Source organism: Doryrhamphus excisus, chromosome 20, assembly GCF_030265055.1.
Source record: "Doryrhamphus excisus isolate RoL2022-K1 chromosome 20, RoL_Dexc_1.0, whole genome shotgun sequence".
NCBI classification, from domain to species: domain Eukaryota; kingdom Metazoa; phylum Chordata; class Actinopteri; order Syngnathiformes; family Syngnathidae; genus Doryrhamphus; species Doryrhamphus excisus.
This window is the reverse complement of record NC_080485.1, coordinates 13305261-13325103: the sequence shown is the minus strand read 5'-3', so window position 1 is coordinate 13325103 and position 19843 is coordinate 13305261. Positions and strand designations below refer to the sequence as shown.

At 41.2% G+C, this 19843-nt stretch overlaps 1 protein-coding gene across 3 annotated transcripts in view; it reads right to left on the bottom strand.

The window, feature by feature from the left end:
* grid1a (glutamate receptor, ionotropic, delta 1a) overlaps window positions 1-19843 on the bottom strand; it is a 300893-nt gene that overhangs the window by 36936 nt on the left and 244114 nt on the right. For all 3 annotated transcript variants that reach the window (XM_058058873.1, XM_058058872.1, XM_058058871.1), the window contains exons 6-8: window positions 14541-14714; window positions 6477-6638; window positions 5701-5820 (exon numbers count right to left, since the gene is read on the bottom strand). In XM_058058873.1, the coding sequence (XP_057914856.1) occupies window positions 5701-5820; window positions 6477-6638; window positions 14541-14714 (456 nt within the window). The remainder of the gene's footprint in view (window positions 1-5700; window positions 5821-6476; window positions 6639-14540; window positions 14715-19843) is intronic.

The window sequence follows — 19843 nt, the reverse complement described above, 5'->3', positions numbered from 1 at the left end:
AATAACAAACATATTTGTCATCTTTCCTCTCTAAATGTCCACTAAACTAAAGTGTGAGAGCTTAACGCAGCGCCATTACAAAGCCACGTTTCTTCATAACGCCACGCTGAGGCGAGATGGCTGCCATAGTTACACAGAAGGGGATCAATTCTGACTGATGCATGAAAGACGCTCGGCTAAGAGGAACGATTACATCTCAACGAGCGGGACTCTGCTCCGTGAAGAGCCTGGCGTGAACTGGAAGTCAATTGCAATATCTGCTTAGGAAGGAGCTGACACATCAATAATCGCAAAGCGTGGAAGCAAAACAACAACGGGAATGGCATCGATCACTCTGCAGCAGCGGCGGCGGCGGCGGCAACAGAAGAAGCATGGGCGCTTCTTGGTGGCAAAAACTCACAGCGGCCATCCAGGAAATAGTATTTCAGTCTTCATTAGCGTCTTCTAAGCAGAGACGCCTCATCTAAGAGCCATCAGGCCAGGAGGGAAAATGGACTGGAGGCAGATAAACGATGATGGAGAGGGGAGGAAAATGATGGCGTGGAGTGAGTTAGAGGCGAGGATGAGGAGGATGGGATGTAATGGCGTGTCTCATCTTGATGACGGCCACTAGATTGACGCAACACGGGCAGGGCAGAACCTCCTGAATGTTTATGGGAGCATCCTAATGGAGAATGGTGTCGCATGCAGACACGGCAGGTAATGACATCTGGCATCCCATTGCTGGCTCTTTCGGCCTCTAATTGGACGTACAAGTGTGGATGCCAGGTGGATGCTGGGTAAAATTATGGGACAGGCGGAGAATCCCCTCCTCTGTGAACTCCTTATTGTGGTGGGGGGGTTCGAGTGCCTGAGTGATCCTCTGAGCTATGTGGTCTGGGGCTAGATGCCTCTGGTATGTCAAGTGTGTCCAAGATAAACTGTGTGTGTATGTGTGTGTGTGTGTGTGGCCAACCACGTGATACACCCCCCCCCCCCCCGAACCCCCCATGACTCCTTAATGGCGTCGTTATGATGAATCTGAGTCGTGATTTCACTTCTAGGCCGAGTGGTGATTAAATCTTCATTATAGCTTCCGGTCAGTGCTCCGCATAGATCGCCACCCCCACGCCAAAAAGTCAATTCCTCTTCATTCAATGGGAAGCCCCCACTGACCGATTCGGGACGTTGGTGGCAGCAAACAAATTACAGGCTGAGATGATGATGATGATGATGATGATGCGCTCAGTCTCTCTCAGTGGTGCTGAGAAAAACATCTCGGACTCAAACATTTCATACTTCATCTGATGACTTCCAATACAAGAGTTATATCAGAAAAAGAGGAATATTAAAATGCCCCATTTGAATTGACACTGTCAGATGATTTGCAGTATTATATAATATATAAGTATTATAGATTGTATAGCAGAAAGTATTATAGATTGACTGTCCTTCCTTATTTAGACAATAATGGCTGTGAGATGAATCATTTGCTGTGGAGAACAAATCATACTGCTATACAAGTTGCACAGTGACTACTCTAAAGTACATGCAACTTTTTATTATTATTATTTATTATTATTTATCTTCTTTTGTCAATGGTATTATACGAGAGCCAGGCAACGACATTTCTATATATCCATCCATCCATTCAGCCTTCCTTCCTTCATTCCTTCCTTCCTTCCTTCCATCCATCCATCCATCCATCCATTCAGCCTTCCTTCCTTCCTTCCTTCCATCCATCCATCCATCCATCCATCCATCCATCCATCCATTCAGCCTTCCTTCCTTCCTTCCTTCCTTCCTTCCTTCCTTCCTTCCTTCCTTCCTTCCTTCCTTCCTTCCTTCCTTCCTTCCTTCCTTCCTTCCTTCCTTCCTTCCTTCCTTCCTTCCTTCCTTCCTTCCATCCTTCCTTCCTTCCTTCCTTCCTTCCATCCATCTATCCTTCATTCCTTCCTTCCATCCATCCAGCCTTCCTTCCTTCCATCCATCCATCCATCCATTCATTCATTCATCCTTCATTCCTTCCTTCCTTCCATCCATCCAGCCTTCCTTCCTTCCATCCATCCATCCATTCATTCATTCATCCTTCCTTCCTTCCTTCCTTCCATCCTTCCTTCCTTCCTTCCTTCCTTCCTTCCTTCCTTCCTTCCTTCCTTCCTTCCTTCCTTCCTTCCTTCCTTCCTTCCTTCTATCCTTCATTCCTTCCTTCCATCCATCCAGCCTTCCTTCCTTCCATCCATCCATCCATCCATTCATTCATTCATCCTTCATTCCTTCCTTCCTTCCATCCATCCAGCCTTCCTTCCTTCCATCCATCCATCCATTCATTCATTCATTCATCCTTCCTTCCTTCCTTCCTTCCTTCCTTCAATCCTTCCTTCCTTCCTTCCTTCCTTCCTTCCTTCCTTCCTTCCTTCCTTCCTTCCTTCCTTCCTTCCTTCCTTCCTCCCATCCATCCATCCTTTCTTCCTTCCTTCCTTCCTTCCTTCCTTCCTTCCTTCCATCCATCTATCCTTCATTCCTTCCTTCCATCCATCCAGCCTTCCTTCCTTCCATCCATCCATCCATTCATTCATTCATCCTTCCTTCCATCTATCCTTCATTCCTTCCTTCCTTCCTTCCTTCCATCCATCCTTCCTTCCTTCCATCCATCCATCCATCCATCCATCCATCCATTCATTCATTCATCATTCCTTCCTTCCTTCCTTCCTTCCTTCCTTCCTTCCTTCCTTCCTTCCTTCCTTCCTTCCTTCCTTCCTTCCTTCCTTCCTTCCTTCCTTCCTTCCTTCCTTCCTTCCTTCCTTCCATCCATCCATCCAGCCTTCCTTCCTTCCTTCCTTCCTTCCATCCATCCATCCATCCTTCCCTCCTTCCTTCCATCCATCCAGCCTTACAGCTAGGACACCCAAGTTCAATTCCACCCTCGGCCATCTCTGTGTGGAGTATGTATTATTTGATGTTGTATTTATTATTCGATGTTATTATTACTCATTTTCTAATTTTTCATGATGTCTTCCCTGCACGTCACGAGTATACTTCACTCACAAGGTTGTCTGGCGTCTGATCCGTGTTGCTTTCTCGTCGCCTCCAAAGCATCCATTGTGATTAAGTATGACATGCGCCCTTAATGCGCTCGTCTCTGATGCCTAATGAGCCGTACAACATTACTGTATGTACCGCATCTATAGGTGACACCCATATGAGCAATTTACCTTTACAGCGGAGGCAAAGGTGTCTTGTTTGAATGCTGGAGGTTTGCGGCCAGGTCTCGGGGAAAATGATCCATGATATCATTTACAGAGAATACGGTACTAGAAAATAAATAATATGGGCTGGCAGAAGGCCAACGCTGTGGTGATATACTGTGGTTTTATGTAATAGATTTATTGTATATGCAAACGATGCTATGTGATGTAAGGGGGCGCCCCGTGGTCGACGGCGTAGCTATTCGTTGACATATCGTTAGATGCAAAACAAATAGATAACAATAATGTGGACCCAGCATGAAAACACATCTTGCCAATGTATGTTACCGTGACAACTGAATACCAGATAGTGTCAAAACACGACTGTTCATCTCGGGTCTCATTATTCGAATGGAGGGATTAATTGAAGCATTTGCAGTACTTTGTCTTCAGACCGAGACTGCAGGTGGACATCTGGTCTACAAATTAAGCTTGTTTCCATGCATTTTCTATGCCGCTTATCCTCATTAGGGTCGCATTTAAGTTAATTTCAGTGTGAAATATCAGTGCAGTACTTGGAAATCTTTGTGGAAAGTTGTCATTTTTACGGATTTATGCATACTGACAGGCTACCTGAACGACTCGGTATGTACTCGGTATGTTTTAAGGTTTATGTTGAAAATTTACACCAATATTTTTGCCTTGGTTTATGTACATTTTGTAGGTCATATACAATATAGACGATATATGGTGAATAAATTGCGTGTGTAACAGTGTTTGTGTTGCATTTTATCCTTCCTTGCTAGCATTCAATTAGCTAGCTATACAAAAATGGCAACCAGAGCTGGAAGTAGTTTTGGTACTCTGCTACATTTGGACATCAATGACGTTAATTCAGAGTAAATATGGTGTATAAATGTGTTGTTTTGACAAATTGAGGCAAGATGACATTTTCCCGAACGACTCTCAAGGCTTTGTTCATTATACAAGGGTATTACAGTGGAACCTCAGTTAGAGTACGCCCCGGTTAACAGTTTTTCCAGTTTACATTGAAAATTTACACAAACATTTTGCTACGGTGCATGTACATTTTGAGATTAGCATGTTTGTAGTGTATTTTTTTTATCACAAAATGTCCCGGTTAGCAGTCAATTAGCTTGCCACAACATGGAAACAGGAAGCGCCCGTTTATGATGTCATCAACGGTTGACTATGGAGTTCTTTGTTAACTAAGCCTCTGCTTTTCTTATTGATCACGGCCGCAAAAACCCACCATGAAGGTAGCATCCTATTAGCTAGCTATACAAAAATGGCAGCCAGAGCTGGAAGTAGTTTTGATGATGCTGGTAGAAATGTGTCGTTTTGACGAATTGAGGCAAGATGACATTTTCCCGAACGACTCTCAAGGCTTTGTTCATTATACAAGGGTATTACAGTGGAACCTCAGTTAGTGTACGCCCCGGTTAACAGGTTTTCCAGTTTACATTGAAAATGTACACAAACATTTTGCTGCGGTTCATGTACATTTTGAGATTAGCGAGTTTGTAGTGTATTTTTTATCACAAAATGTCCCGGTTAGCAGTCTTATTAGCTTGCCACAACATGGAAACAGGAAGCGGAAGTCGGCTCTATCGCCCGTTTATGATGTCATCAACGGTTGACTATGGAGTTCTTTGTTAACTAAGCCTCTGCTTTTCTTATTGATCACGGCCGCAAAAACCCACCATGATGCTAGCATCCTATTAGCTAGCTATACAAAAATGGCAACCAGAGCTGGAAGTAGTTTTGGTACTCTGCTACATTTGGACATCGTTAATGATGTTAATTCATTATACTAGGTAATTACAGTGGAACCTCAGTTAGAGTACGCCCTGGTTAACAGGTTTTTCAGTTGTCCCTGTTAGCAGTTTTATTAGCTTGCCACAACATGGAAACACGAAGCGGAAGTCGGCTCTATTGCCACGTTCCCCAAACGACTCTCAAAACCGAGAAACCTCAGTTAGCGTACGCCTCGGTTAACAGCTTTTCCAGTTTACATTGAAAATTGACACAAACATTTTGCTGCGGTGCGTGTACATTTTGAGATTAGCGTGTTTGTAGTGTATTTTTTTTTCACTGCCGCAAAACAACTTTCTTTGGCGCCAAAGTGCTAGCATTTTAGAAACACAATTGAAATGTAGAAATAAGTCATTTTATGTAAAATATATTTTGTGTTATGATTCTTTTGTGTCCGTTATGCATTCATTGGTTTGTTCCGGGTTCCATCTGACCTTCTGGAATGAATTTCTGATGCTAATCCAAGTTCCAGTGTAGTTTAGTGAGTTTTTTGATACCTATAAAGTCAATATTTCAGTTATCCAATATTTTGTGTATACAATTTAACAGCCCCTGGCACAGCCGGCATCGCACCACCATTTTCGGTGTAAGGACACCCGTGGTGGAACATATCAGGATGTTTTGTGGCAAGCTTCCCGTGAGGCGGCCCATGAAAGACGAAAGCGGATGAAACATGCGGTAATTACTCACGACTGACCCGTTTGAAACCCTTCCCAAAGGTCTCGCTGTAGCTGGTTCCCAGAATCTCAAATTGCACGTGAGAATTGGAGCCCTCCGCTCGGAAGTCCATCATTCCCGTCAGGCCGCTGATGCGTCCCTGCAGCGAGCGAGGGCGGGAGAAATGGGAGATGTCACAACGAAAAGAGAACCCGGTAACCGTGTTTATACTTTATTCTGTTACTGGGGTGAGTTTTTTTTTTTTTTTTTTTTCAAATAATTCTATTGGAAGAAAAGCGCCTGCAGTCCCAAAGCTGATTTGCATCACAGCTTAATGAAATGACATGATATTAATCAGTGTAAGTCATGTTATCATTATGTATAAAGCATATCTGAGCGTTTTATATCATGAAAAGTAGCTTTTTGTTCACTTTTTGTACTTTGTTGAGAATGACACATTTAGAAGAGTATACATCAGAGGCGCATGTCCTGTCTGGTCATCTCCTGTCAGTCCGGAGATGAAACCAGCATGACTGTCTGCAGCCTTGACAAACTCCATTATCAAGATTCAGCAAGATGAAATGAAGACTGCTGGGAATATCCTACAAGTTCCTGCCAGGGGTCCCACTCGATCAACGACATAAAAAAGACTTTTGTCTGCAGTACTTGAAAGTACTCGTCATAAGAAGCTTCGATGTGCATTTTGTTTTCCTCGCAGTCCAAAGCAACAACTCGAATGATGTGAGACGTCTATCAAAGAGGATTGCTGGAAACCATACAGCATGCACGCAACAATAAGACAAAACGGACAGATACCTTCTGGATGGTATCCAACATGGACCACCCTCCGTTCCATGGCTTGGTGGACTTCCTCATGCAGTTGAGGCTGGCCATGCTGTGCCACTTCCTGTCTTCCAGCTTCCTGTAGAAGGCGTTGGCCAGCATCAGAACGCTGTCATACAGGTACAGGTTGGAGACCTGGACAGGGAAGACAAGGACTGTTAAGCCATTTAGGATTAGACCAGGAAGTGCTGTCTGCGGCTTTTTTTTTTTTTTATTGACTCGGAGTACATTCTAAAATCCTTGTCATTTTTTGGAAAATCAGGTTTGGGAAAAAGCTAAAGACAAGATATGGGAATAAAGTCTTAATACTATGAAAAAAAACTACAAACAGCAGAAATGAAAAAGAACAGCTTTAAATTTAGGAGAATGAAGTTAAAAGTCATATTCTAACGAGAAGAAAAGATCTTGCTCCTAAACATGTGACCTTATCCAATAACAAAAAGGTTATAGGTGAGATATAGATACATATTGGTAATGGTAATGGTGTAATTTCATTTGAACATGCATCAGATTACAATTGAATGCATCACATAATCAGTTCACAGTTCCACATGTCCGAAAGGAGTAGGAAGAAGCAAAGCTTATTAAATCCTACCCCTCCATCTGGTACTTTTACAATCAGTAACTGTTACATTTGTTCACTTCCTGCTTTCCGAATATAATTTAAGTTTTTTTTTTATTTTTATTTCATTAATTTTTATTAATTTAATTTTATTTAATTGTATTTTTTACCGAAGTACGAGGCGATATGACCATACAATGACATAATGGGTACCACAGTAAGTGTGAATATAGTGATATATATTTTTATTTTTATTTTTATTTTTATTTTTATTTTTATTTTTATTTTTATTTTTATTTTTATTTTTATTTTTATTTTTATTTTTATTTTTATTTTTATTTTTATTTTTATTTTTATTTTTATTTTTTAAATTTTTGTCACGTACCGAAGTACGAGGTAGCATATATTGTAATATATTGTCCCTTCAATGTGCTAAAATGTTATTTTGAAGCTTTGAGTGAATAATTCCATCCATGGACAGACTGTACGTCGCTGAAATGAAGCAAAATATCTGTCAGCTCTTTTATTTTTTCGTGTCAGGCTGGGTCAATAACTTGCACTGGCAGACGCAAGCTGCTGTCTCCCAGCGCCTGTCAAAGTCAGCGGTGAGTTCGCCCTTCGGTGCTGCACGCCACTTTCAGGTGGCGTATTTTCATATTGATCACAGCCTGGCAGACAATTAAGCGTTTATGTCCTGTGACGGCACCGAAGCGCCGCTCGCCTTGAGGAGGCAGAGTAGACTGAAAGATGACTTATTAATAAATCCATTCTTGTACTGTGGGCTTCTGTGCGTGGTGGATGTATGCAGAAAAGACGGGAATTAAATCATGACAGCTTCTGCTGAGAGCCAGCAGTGGAAATAAATACAAAGAAATTGTGAAAACATGCTTTATCTCTGCTCCCCCGCTCATAACTGTCTCCATACCTGCAGTGCATCCTGTCAGGAATCATGTCTGCAACCTCCTGTCGAGGTGCGAGAGTGCATTTTGTGGCCCGCGGGTCAAATACCCGCCCCCCCTACCCCTCCGCTACAGCACAGCGAGAGACCTGTGCAAGCAATATCGGCTGCCACTCCGGGGCATTCCGCACAAGACTCTCAGCGGCGAGACACGGCTAAGTCAACTTGTCTTCACTTGTAAGCATGTTATAACCAATTGGGAAAAATAGCAGGAAAATATGGAATTTTGCAGAGCTTCCACTCCTTTGGGAAGGCTTTCTACTTCAAGATGTTGTTTGTTTATGTCCAATTGTTAGGTTATCGATTTGACTTCTTCTACACCAATTTGGAGTCGCCAATTAACCTAGCATGTTTTTGGAATGTGGGAGGAAGAAAACCCGGAAAAAACCCATGCATGCACAGGAAGAACATGCAAACTCCACACAGAGATGGCCGAGAGTGGAATTGAACCCTGGTCTCCTAGCTGTGAGGTCTGCGCGCTAACCACACCGTGCAGCCTCCTCTAAACTTAAGAAGCTAAAAAAATAAAAAATAAAAATTACCACTTCCACACGGAATGCGAGGAGAACCTTTTTCCACTGTCGAACAAACTCCACACAAAGATGGCCGAAGGTGGAATTGAACCCTAGTCTCCTAGCTGTGAGGTCTGCACGCTAACCACTCAACCGCCATGCAGCCTCCTCTAAACTTAAGAAGCTAAAAAAAAAAATAATAATTACCACTTCCACATGGAATGCGAGGAGAACCTTTTTCCACTGTCGGAAAAACTCCACACAAAGATGGCCGAGGGTGGAATTGAACCCTAGTCTCCTAGCTGTGAGGTCTGCGCGCTAACCACTCAACCACCGTGCAGCCTCATCTAAACTTAAGAAGCTAAAAAAAAAAAATTACCACTTCCACACGGAATGCGAGGAGAACCTTTTTCCACTGTCGAACAAACTCCACACAAAGATGGCTGAGGGTGGAATTGAACCCTCGTCTCCTAGCTGTGAGGTCTGCGCGCTAACCACTCGTCCACCGTGCAGCCTCGTCTAAACTTAAGAAGCTAAAAAAATAATAATAATTACCACTTCCACACGGAATGCGATGTGATGTCATTTTCAACGTCCAATCAGGTTTAGGAACAAACAACACATGTGTGGATTCAATCCTGAATGCTATGAGAGCAAAAAATAAAAAAAAATGTATTACATTGTTGAAAATAGCATTTTATTTGTGAGACAGTAAAAAGTATTCATGACCTGTAAAAACTCCAAGAAGGACTTAACTCAACCTGGACTTGGACTTGCATGAATTTACCGGAGACTTCAAATTAAAGACTTGCAAAACACCGGTTTGCTTCCAGCTCTTATTATTAAACCCCAAAATCCGACCCCATAAGTCGCAATGACTTGAGATTCGTCACACGGCTCAAAGCTACTCCACAAAACACCCACTAAAACGGTAGGATGCTTCGCCCAATCACCACCAAATTTGATAAAACACCTTAAGGCACTGAAAAGCACCGAAAAATTGGTAGAAAAACATGGCAAACGTTTTTGTACTGAGGAATTAATTGCAGTGTGAGTTTGGCATCAGGTGAAAGTTTCCATGCGGCTCTGACATGAGCTAATGTCTGTAATTACAGCAGCTTGATACAAAGACCCAACGGAGGCAGCGTCATTGAATCAGACTGCCGAGAGCACTTTTTATTACACCTATTATTTCATTAGAAAAAACTCAAATTCATTTCATGCACTTTATTATCTGTGAAGCACCTTATTAAAGCGTATCTTTGCAACAAAGCAACATAATGTTTTTTTCTGTCTTGACCAAAAATCTGAAAATACAGAGCTAGGTCTCATTAGCATCTGTTTAGAATTAGAATCCCTTTTGTTTGGTGTTGTTCAATTACGTTTGGTGGCCACACAGCTAGGAGACCCGAGTTCGATTCCACTCCGGTTTCCTCCCACATTCCAAAAACATGCTAAGTTAATTAGCGACTCCAAATTGTCCATAGGTATGAATGTGAGTGTGAATGGTTGTTTGTCTATATGTGCCCTGTGATTGGCTGGCCAGTCCAGGGTGTACCCCGCCCCTCTCGCCCGAAGACAGCTGGGATAGGTTCCAGCACACTTCCAGCACCCCTGCGACCCATCCCAATACCATAAATGCTCTAATCATAGTCTGGATGTCTATTTACCAAGAACATGTTTTGGTTTTGTGGCCACACAGCTAGGAGACCCGAGTTCGATTCCACCCTCGGACATTTCTGTGTGGAGTTTGCATGTTCTCCCGGTGCATGTGTCAGTTTTTTCCGGGTACTCCGGTTTCCTCGCACATTCCAAAAACATGCTAGGCTAATTGTCCATAGGTATGAATGTGAGTGTGAATGGTTGTTTGTCTATATGTGCCCTGTGATTGGCTGGCCACCAGTCCAGGGTGTACCCCGCCTCTCGCACGAAGACAGCTGGGATAGGCTCCAGCACCCCCCGCAACCCTCTTGAGGAAAAAGCGGTAGAAAATGAATAAATAACTGGAAAGAGCGGCTGCACGGAGGTCGAGTGGTTAGCGCGCAAACCTCACAGCTAGGACACCAAGGTTTAATTCCACCCTCAGGCATCTCTGTGTGGAGTTTGCATGTTCTCCCTGTGCATGCGTGGGTTTTCTCCGAGTACTCCGGTTTCCTCACACATTCCAAAAACATGCTAGGTTAATTGGCGACTCCAAATTGTCCATAGGTATGAATGTGAGTGTGAATGGTTGTTTGTCTATATGTGCCCTGTGATTGGCTGGCCACCAGTCCAGGGTGTACCCCGCCTCTCGTCTGAAGACAGCTGGGATAGGCTCCAGCACCTCGCCGCGACTCTAATGAGGATAAGCGGTAGAAAATAAATGAATGAATTGAACCCCCCTGGTCTATACTATGAGTATTTAAATGACAGCCATTATTGACAGTAAGATAACTGAACATGTGAGCGGATCCTTGGAGGATAAATGTGTACATCAAATTACAGCAAGGCATAATCCATTAAAAGCAAACAGTAAATGGGTTCTGCTTTGACAGGATTTACTGCAAGATACATCTAAGAGCTGCAATAACAAACATTCGCCTACACACAAATAATCTTTTATTATAACAACGTTTGACTCCTCTGTGCCACTTATTCCCTCGACACATTGAGTTCTAAGTCATTTATATTCATGGGCATTCATGTGCCTCATAATTACCTTATCAAGGGCCTTTCATCTACGTTCACTTGCATACATAATCAGCTAATATCTGCATTTACGTCGTATGCGGATGTCCATCATCACTTCCAATGCACTCCAAAACACATGGGACTCGAACGTGTGTTGATAGCAACACGCACAGGACAAAAAAGAAGATCTTCAACATTATTGTTGCTATGGCCGTGCGAGCCCTCTTGTTGTCTACAACGAGACAATACATGAAACATGCTGATGATCCCAAAGAATAAATGTGTCTTTGGGAGGATAAAAACAAGATTCGATTCTCCATCCTACTGTGATGGTGGAATTGAACCCTAGTCTCCTAGCTGTGTGGTCTGCGTGCTAACCACTCGACCGCCGTGCAGCCTCCTCTAAACTTAAGAAGCTAAAAATAAAAATTACCACTTCCACACGGAATGCGAGGAGAACCTTTTTCCACTGTCGAACAAACTCCACACAAAGATGGCCGGGGTTTTGTTTTTCTTCATTGGGAGGCATGGCTCATGTGGTGGAGTGGTCGTCTCAAAAACTTGCAGGTTCGATTCTCCATCCTACTGTGATGGTGGAATTGAACCCTAGTCTCCTAGCTGTGAGGTCTGCATGCTAACCACTCGACCGCCGTGCAGCCTCCTCTAAACTTAAGAAGCTAAAAATAAAAATGAAAATTACCACTTCCACACGGAATGCGAGGAGAACCTTTTTCCACTGTCGAACAAACTCCACACAAAGATGGCCGGGGTTTTGTTTTTCTTCATGGGGAGGCATGGCACATGTGGTGGAGTGGTCGTCTCGAAAACTTGCAGGTTCGATTCTCCATCCTACTGTGATGGTGGAATTGAACCCTAGTCTCCTAGCTGTGAGGTCTGCGTGCTAACCACTCGACCGCCGTGCAGCCTCCTCTAAACTTAAGAAGCTAAAAATAAAAATAAAAATTACCACTTCCACACGGAATGCGAGGAGAACCTTTTTCCACTGTCGAACAAACTCCACACAAAGATGGCCGGGGTTTTGTTTTTCTTCATTGGGAGGCATGGCTCATGTGGTGGAGTGGTCGTCTCGAAAACTTGCAGGTTCGATTCTCCATCCTACTGTGATCCTCCCTTATCTTTGGGCATACTTTTTTTATTTACAACATATTGCGCAACTGCAGGGTCTTGAGACACATGCTAACTCGCAAACTAGAGAGCTAGCGACCTAAACGGTAGCCTTCAAGTTATTTCCTTTAAACTTAAATAGCCAAAAACTTACCACTTCCACACGGATAGGGAGGATAACTATTAACAGTTATTTAACCTTTAACATGAACATTAATCAAACGTAATAATTTTTTCTGGGTACATGATACCATACAGCATTCATAACATTAAACTTTCATATGAAGGCGGGAGCCTCAAACTAGTGTCCTGCGGCCACACTTGGCCCGCGGGTCGCGTGGCTGATGGAGCTAGTGTGAGCCTACAACAGAGTCCCCGTTAAACGGACCAAACATGAACGCGCCCTTACAGGCGGGGCAGCTCAGCGAGAATGTTGTTTTTCCTAAAAGCTATTTAGTAATTGAGTAAGTTGTCTTCATAACGCTCCCATGCTACTCAGCCATAAAAATAAAACAAACCAAAAAAAAAAAAAAAACACATTTAAATATTAATTCTCTTAAAGTGATAACAAAATCTCTGTGGTGCTTGAAAGGGCATTCATTAAAATATTACATGGGGTTTTAAAACTTTTATTCATCTCATTTTCTTTTATTAGGACAACAATTTTGGCATTTTTCTCCACCGCGGTTCTCAGATAATAATGTTTGTCAATAACGCATTTCACCTAATAACCTGTTATTTCAGTATCCAGAAATTAGTGACTGATTGTTCATCCATGTATCTATTTTCCTTCACTAATCCGGGTCTGGGATGAGGGGGGCAGCAGTCTCAGTAGGGAAGCCAAGGCGTTTACAGGCTCGCTCTGAGACATAATGCCTCCAGCGTGTCCTAGGTCGGCCCCGGGGCTTTCTCGCGGCTGGGCATGCCCAGAATACCGGATCAGGGAGGCATCCGGACGAGATGCCCGAGCCATATCAATGAAATAACATGCTTGTGTATGTACATTTTTTTTAAAGATCCCAATTACAGGAAATACTATACTATAAATAATAAAATAAAATAAAATAAAATAAAATAAAATAAAATAAAATAAAATAAAATAAAATAAAATAAAATAAAATAAAATAAAATAAAATAAAATAAAATAAAATAAAATAAAATAAAAATTACATAGGGCTGCACAGCGGTCGTGTGGTTAGCGCACAGACCTCACAGCTAAGAGACCAGGGTTCAATTCCACTCTTGGCCATCTCTGTGTGGAGTTTGCATGTTCTCCCCGTGTTTCTCCGGGTACTCCGGTTTCCTCCCACATTCCAAAAACATGCTAGGTTAATTGGCGACTCCAAATTGTCCATAGGTATGAATGTGAGTGTGAATGGTTGTTTGTCTATATGTGCCCTGTGATTGGCTGGCCACCAGTCCAGGGTGTACCCCGTCTCTTGCCCGAAGACAGCTGGGATAGGCTCCAGCACCCCCGCGAACCTTGTGGGGCTAAGTGGTAGAAAATGAATGAGTCTTCATACTACATGTTCTTCTGGGAATATTTGGACTTTGTTCCCATAATATTTCTTTAATATTTAACATTTATATTCATTCATATTTAACATATTTAACAACAGCTACTGTAATTCTAGATTTAGTTGGCTTATCATTATATTACAACTTTATGGCAACTTCTTTAATGTGAATGTGAGTGTGAATGGTTGTTTGTCTATATGTGACTTGTGATTGGCTGGCCACCAGTCCAGGGTGTACCCCGCCTCTCGCCTGAAGACAGCTGGGATAGGCTCCAGCACCCCCGACCCTCGTGAGGACAAGAGGTAGAAAATGAATGAATTAATGAATAATAATTACATAATATATATAACATAACATGTATAACATATTTGCTGCCACATGTTCAGCCTTTCTTCCATTTTGGAATTATTCAAGTCAATGTCACCTGCAATCTTGGGCACCATTAAATGATTTTTTTTTTATTTTTTGCAATCAGTCATTAACTGACTATTATTTATGTCATTTGTTGAACGCAATCTTCAGCGCCATTTGCTAAAATGTCACTGCGTCATGCACCATTTGCTTTCGGTTTAACACAAAGTCTCCAAACCGATTTAATCATGATTGATGGCCATTTTACGCACGCCCCGTATATGATCAATGAGCATGTCGGCGCGTCATATGGTTGTGGAATGTGTCGGTAGCAGCGTTACCTCCAGGGATTGCAGGTAGCCTTCCTGGGGGTCGCACAGTAGCGAGGAGATGCGATGGTTGTTCCTCATGCAGCGGACGTTGGTGTCCTTCCACATCGGGAATACTTGACGGATGAGGGTCATGCGACCCAGGGAGCTGTCGATCAGCTCCATAAGGTCAGCTTCACTCACCTCCTGTCGGGGGGGCAAGACACGGTGTTAGGGTCTTTCTTTTGGGACGCAGCACTTGTAAATCCTCTTTCACACAGAAGAGCCACCATTGAGCAATTTTCACCTTTCACATCGAATATTAGAACTATTGCTGTGTGTTTATGTATAAAATAATTACTTATAACACAACAAGGCGGCAACAAGTCCAGTCTGAAGAAAGCCCTTTGACACAGGTAGCGTCCCACCTCCGCTGCAGTAGCACTGATACTAGCCTGAAGGCGGGCAAATTGCCAGGACGACTAAATTCACCCACTCCTTGTGGGTGCAGTTCATAGTGTGAAAAATGAATAAACAAAAAATAAAATTGCTTGTATATTTCTTAGTGACATTTTGAGTGTTAAGTTGCAGTGTGATGATTTGAGTGTCCTTTGTAACATTACACCATTCCAAGTTTCCCCAAAATTACTTCATCATTTTATTTTGTTTTTTAAATAATATTTCAACTTTTAAAAAGGTCATTCATTTTACTAAAATGACATTAATTTTCCTTATAATACCATAACATTATTCTCATTAAATTCTTAAATTAAATTTTTTATTATTTTATTACCGTAATATTTTTACTTCATTCCTGTAACATTATACATTTTTTCCACAGACAAATTTAATTTTTAAATTTTTTTTCAAATTTTTTAAATTAGTGGTTTTGTTTGTTTTTCAAATTTTTTAGGATATTAAAACATCTGTTTTCAAAATTTCAACTTCACGCTGGTAAAAGGATGTCATGTGTCCTAATATTACATTGTAATTCTTGTAAAATTGTGAATATTTCTTGTTAAATTACAGCTTTTTTCTCATATTATTTTGACTCTCAAAGAGGTTCCACTCCACTCCTGAAAGTGGCACATTTCAAAGCAGACACCAACTCAATAGCTAGTGCAGTTGTAAAGCGCAAACTTCAATTATGTCATTTACTCATACAAGCAACTCAATAAACGTTTCATTATCCTTGGTAATATTACTAGTGACACTCAGTTATTTGCTGTGTGTGTGGGGGGGGGGGGTGTCGTATGTGACGAGGGTGTCAGCGGCGAGGATGCACCATCAATATTCATGAGACGTCAACTTGCAGTGGTCAATGTAAGAGGCGGCTCCCGGGGGGGGATTCTGCGTAGAGGCGTTGAGTTCATGTACAATCTGACAACGACACTGTGGGGTTACCGCTGGGTCGCAACTTAAGGAGCGGCGCCTTGACGGCGAGCCCTCCGCACATGGGGCCCTGAATCCATGCTCCCTGAATCCATGCTCCCTCTCTGCTTCCCTAATGAGACATTTTGATCTTTGCCTCTTGTATGCAGCCTTGCTGCACGGAATGGAGTCATCAGCGCTGTTGTCTGGGCCTTCATCGGGATTCATGACTACAACCCCCCCCCCTTTTCTCGTAGCGCCTTCATCCTTCCTTGATGCCTTATCACATCACCATCACTGACAGGCTATGTGGTTATCTTCAAAAACAATACGCCTTGAGTCTTCCAGTCCACTCCATTGCTATTAGACCACAGGAAAAAGGCTTTATAGGCAGGCAAATGCATGCTAAAGCAACATGTGGCTTTATAACCCAAGGAAAGCCCATTCAGCCAATGAGAAGCCTGAAGAAAGTCATGAATGGAAAAAAACAACAACAATGGGGGTTTTATTATATACATGATTGGTTAACAACTAGTGGGCCAGGACCCAAAAGTGTATTCTGGGTGGGTTGCCAACCGCAAGTCAAAAATGGCATTAAAATATTGCTTATTTTTTAGTCAAAATGAGCAATATTGTACTCATCTTTCACTTGATAATGAAAGTGTAAAAACATTTATATTAATGCCAATGTGATTTGTATTCTTTCCTTACACTTTACTATATTATTATTTTATTGTTTCCACTTTAAATAAATGTTATTATGTATTTTATTGGTGATAAAAAAATAATACTATTTACTTATGTGTAAAAAAACAACAGTCACTTAGATGAAAGTGTAAAAAGATATTAAAAGATAGAATAAAATAAACGTCACTTAATACTGTGAGAGGTAAAAATATCTGAAAATAAAATTGTGTTACTTCAATGTAAAAAATAAAATAAAATAAACATCACTTAATACTGTGAAAGGTAAAAATATCAGAAAATAAAATTTAGTTACTTCAATGTAAAAAAAATATAAATGTAAATCCTAATAAATTGTACTGAAATACATAAATACAAAAATTGCTTCAATAAAATGTAATTGAAAAAGATAAATACATAAAAATCACTACAACCATAAATAAAATGACTTAAGTGTAAAAAAATTATACAAATAAACAAAAGTATAATTCAATTAAAAGTTTCAAATAAAAATAAATAAAACTACAATTAACTTAAATAATCATAAAAAATATTAAATAATTACAAATAAAATTGACAGAAATACACATAAACAAATAATCACACTCTATTTTAGAAAATGAAAAAAATTGTGATGGATGACTTTCATGTTCCTGAATCAAGAACGAAAAGAACAGAACATAATTTTGCCTTTATTTTGGAAAATCCTCACCTTGACCCCAATGTAAACCCAAAATGTATCTTAGAGGCCAAAATACAAGGAACAATCTAACTGCCTCTGATGAGCAAAGCAAAAGTGTTCCATTCTTGTACAAGACAATATTCCACTCAGGTGGAAAAAGTCATGAATATTCATGAGTTGTCGTGACACATTCATCAGATAAATTATGCTTCACGGTTCACGGAGCCAAAACCTGGCGTCCAAGGTAATAACCAGCTTTGATGCCCGCTTCGAACGTTCTGTCACCATCACAGCTGACCTGTGTGTCGGGCGCTGACCCAGCATAGACGAGACGCTGTGGCATCGCGCCCGAAAACGAGAGAAAGTAATATAATGGATCCTTGCTTAACAATGTCAGGTGTCTTGTTAGAGGGTTTTTATGTCACTATGGCAACGACGAACGTTGTACCCCAACTAACTTTTATTTCTGCAGAAATGACACAAATATGTTATTTTTGGCAGCACGCATCACATGTACACTTATATTCACACTTTACAGACAGGACAACAAACCTTTTTTTCTACCGCCAAACACCTTCACTGTCTTGCTTTTTTGTCATCACGGTGTGACACACAAATTTTAGCACAGGGAAAACGTCACCTTGCATCAAAGCAGGCTAGCTACCATACTTTTTTTAAAAATGACCTTAAAATATAATAAGTCATTGAACGTATATAAAGAGAAAACAAATTTCATGAATATATACTGTATATACCTACACAGAAAGACACGCTATAAACCTTGCAATCCTTCACAGAGTCACTCATTCAAAATTAATTCACATACAAATTCTGAAGAAATTCTACACTTGATCAAACTTACTTAAGATTTGTCAGATGAAAACGCATTTGATTCATTTGATTGGTACTAATCCACTTCAAGAACAGTTTCTTCCCGTCCCGTCTGCTGTCAGCCTCATCAACAAGGCCCGGACCCCCCCCCCCAAACAAAAAACTGTGACTGTGTATATATATTTATACTGTTATTCTGTATATTTTGTATTTTCATTTTTTAATAGATGTGTCTGCACCTACTTCACCAAAACAAATTCCTAGTATGTGTTTGATCATACATGGCAATAAAACAATTTCTGATTCTGATACCATATTTTCTGTACTTTACGTTATAAGTCCGACTTATCTGAAGTTGTTATGTTAAGTTAACCACCAATTCATGTTAAGTTACCAGACTCCGATTTAACCAGGTTTTTCATTCATTCATTCATTCATTTTCTACCGCTTTTTCCTCACATGGGTCGCGGGGGTGCTGGAGCCTATTCCAAGCTGTCTTCGGGCGAGAGGCGGGGTACACCCTGGACTGGTCGCCAGCCAATCACAGGGCACATATAGACAAACAACCATTCACACTCACATTCATACCTATGGACAATTTGGAGTCGCCAATTAACCTAGCATGTTTTTGGAATGTGGGAGGAAACCGGAGTACCCGGAGAAAACCCACGCATGCACGGGGAGAACATGCAAACTCCACACAGAGATGTGCCGAGGGTGGAATTGAACCCTGGTCTCCTAGCTGTGAGGTCTGCACGCTAACCACTTGACCGCCGTGCCGCCTTAACCAGGTTTTTGATTTTTTTAAAATAAATGTGACTTATAGTCCAGTGAGGCTGATATATGTTTTTTTTAATTCTTCATTAGGCATTTTCGGCTGGTGCGACTTATAGTCCGGAAAATATTGTACTTATTTTTGTGTTAATCAAAATTCTTTTAGAAGCTTGATGAGTTTCATGAATTGATAGCCTGGCTTAAGCTTGTTAAACTGTATGCCGCTTAGACATAGTTCTTGAATAAATATCAAATCAAAAACATGATTACCAATTTAGTATTAATATATAAACTGGGCATCGGATATATTTTGGATCTCAGGAACTTTTCACACAATTTACAGTAGATCCAGAGGCAAATTAAAGTGACAGTACATTATCAGGACACAAACACTCTTGTCTAACAGCATCTATACTGATGTTGAACAACTCGAAAAAAGCTAAGGGAATGAAATTCGAAAAAAAAAAAAAAATGCCAACGTAGCGCTGCGACTTTGTGTCAATGACAGCGCGATGAGCACAGGCATTAATCAAATCACGCTTGCCTGACAGAAAAAAGGCTAAGTGATCCTCTTTGTGCCACTCAGTCCTCAGCCATTAATCTTTCATCAAGAAATAAATAAATAACTTAGCGGTAATGGCGGCCAGCCTTTTTTTTTAATTAATTGGACATCAAGGAGCTTGCGGAAACTGCAATTGCAGAGCGAAAAAAAAAAAAAAAAAACGCTTATGTAGGGGCATTAAAAAGCAGTTATAGGAATCTTCGCTTCTTATGGCGTTCTTGTAAACTATTTGAGAACAATGGGCCACGACGGGGGGAAAAAAGCAGGAAATGTGGCGTTATTTCATGGCAGGCTGCAGAACACGGAGTAGTAGCATAGTCCAGGGAGTATTGCATCGTAACTGCCTTTGCACTTAACACTCGAGTGTCTGTAAGACGACCTAATTGGCGCGAGGATACCTCCAACAAGGCGGAATGATGTGTAAGTAATTCA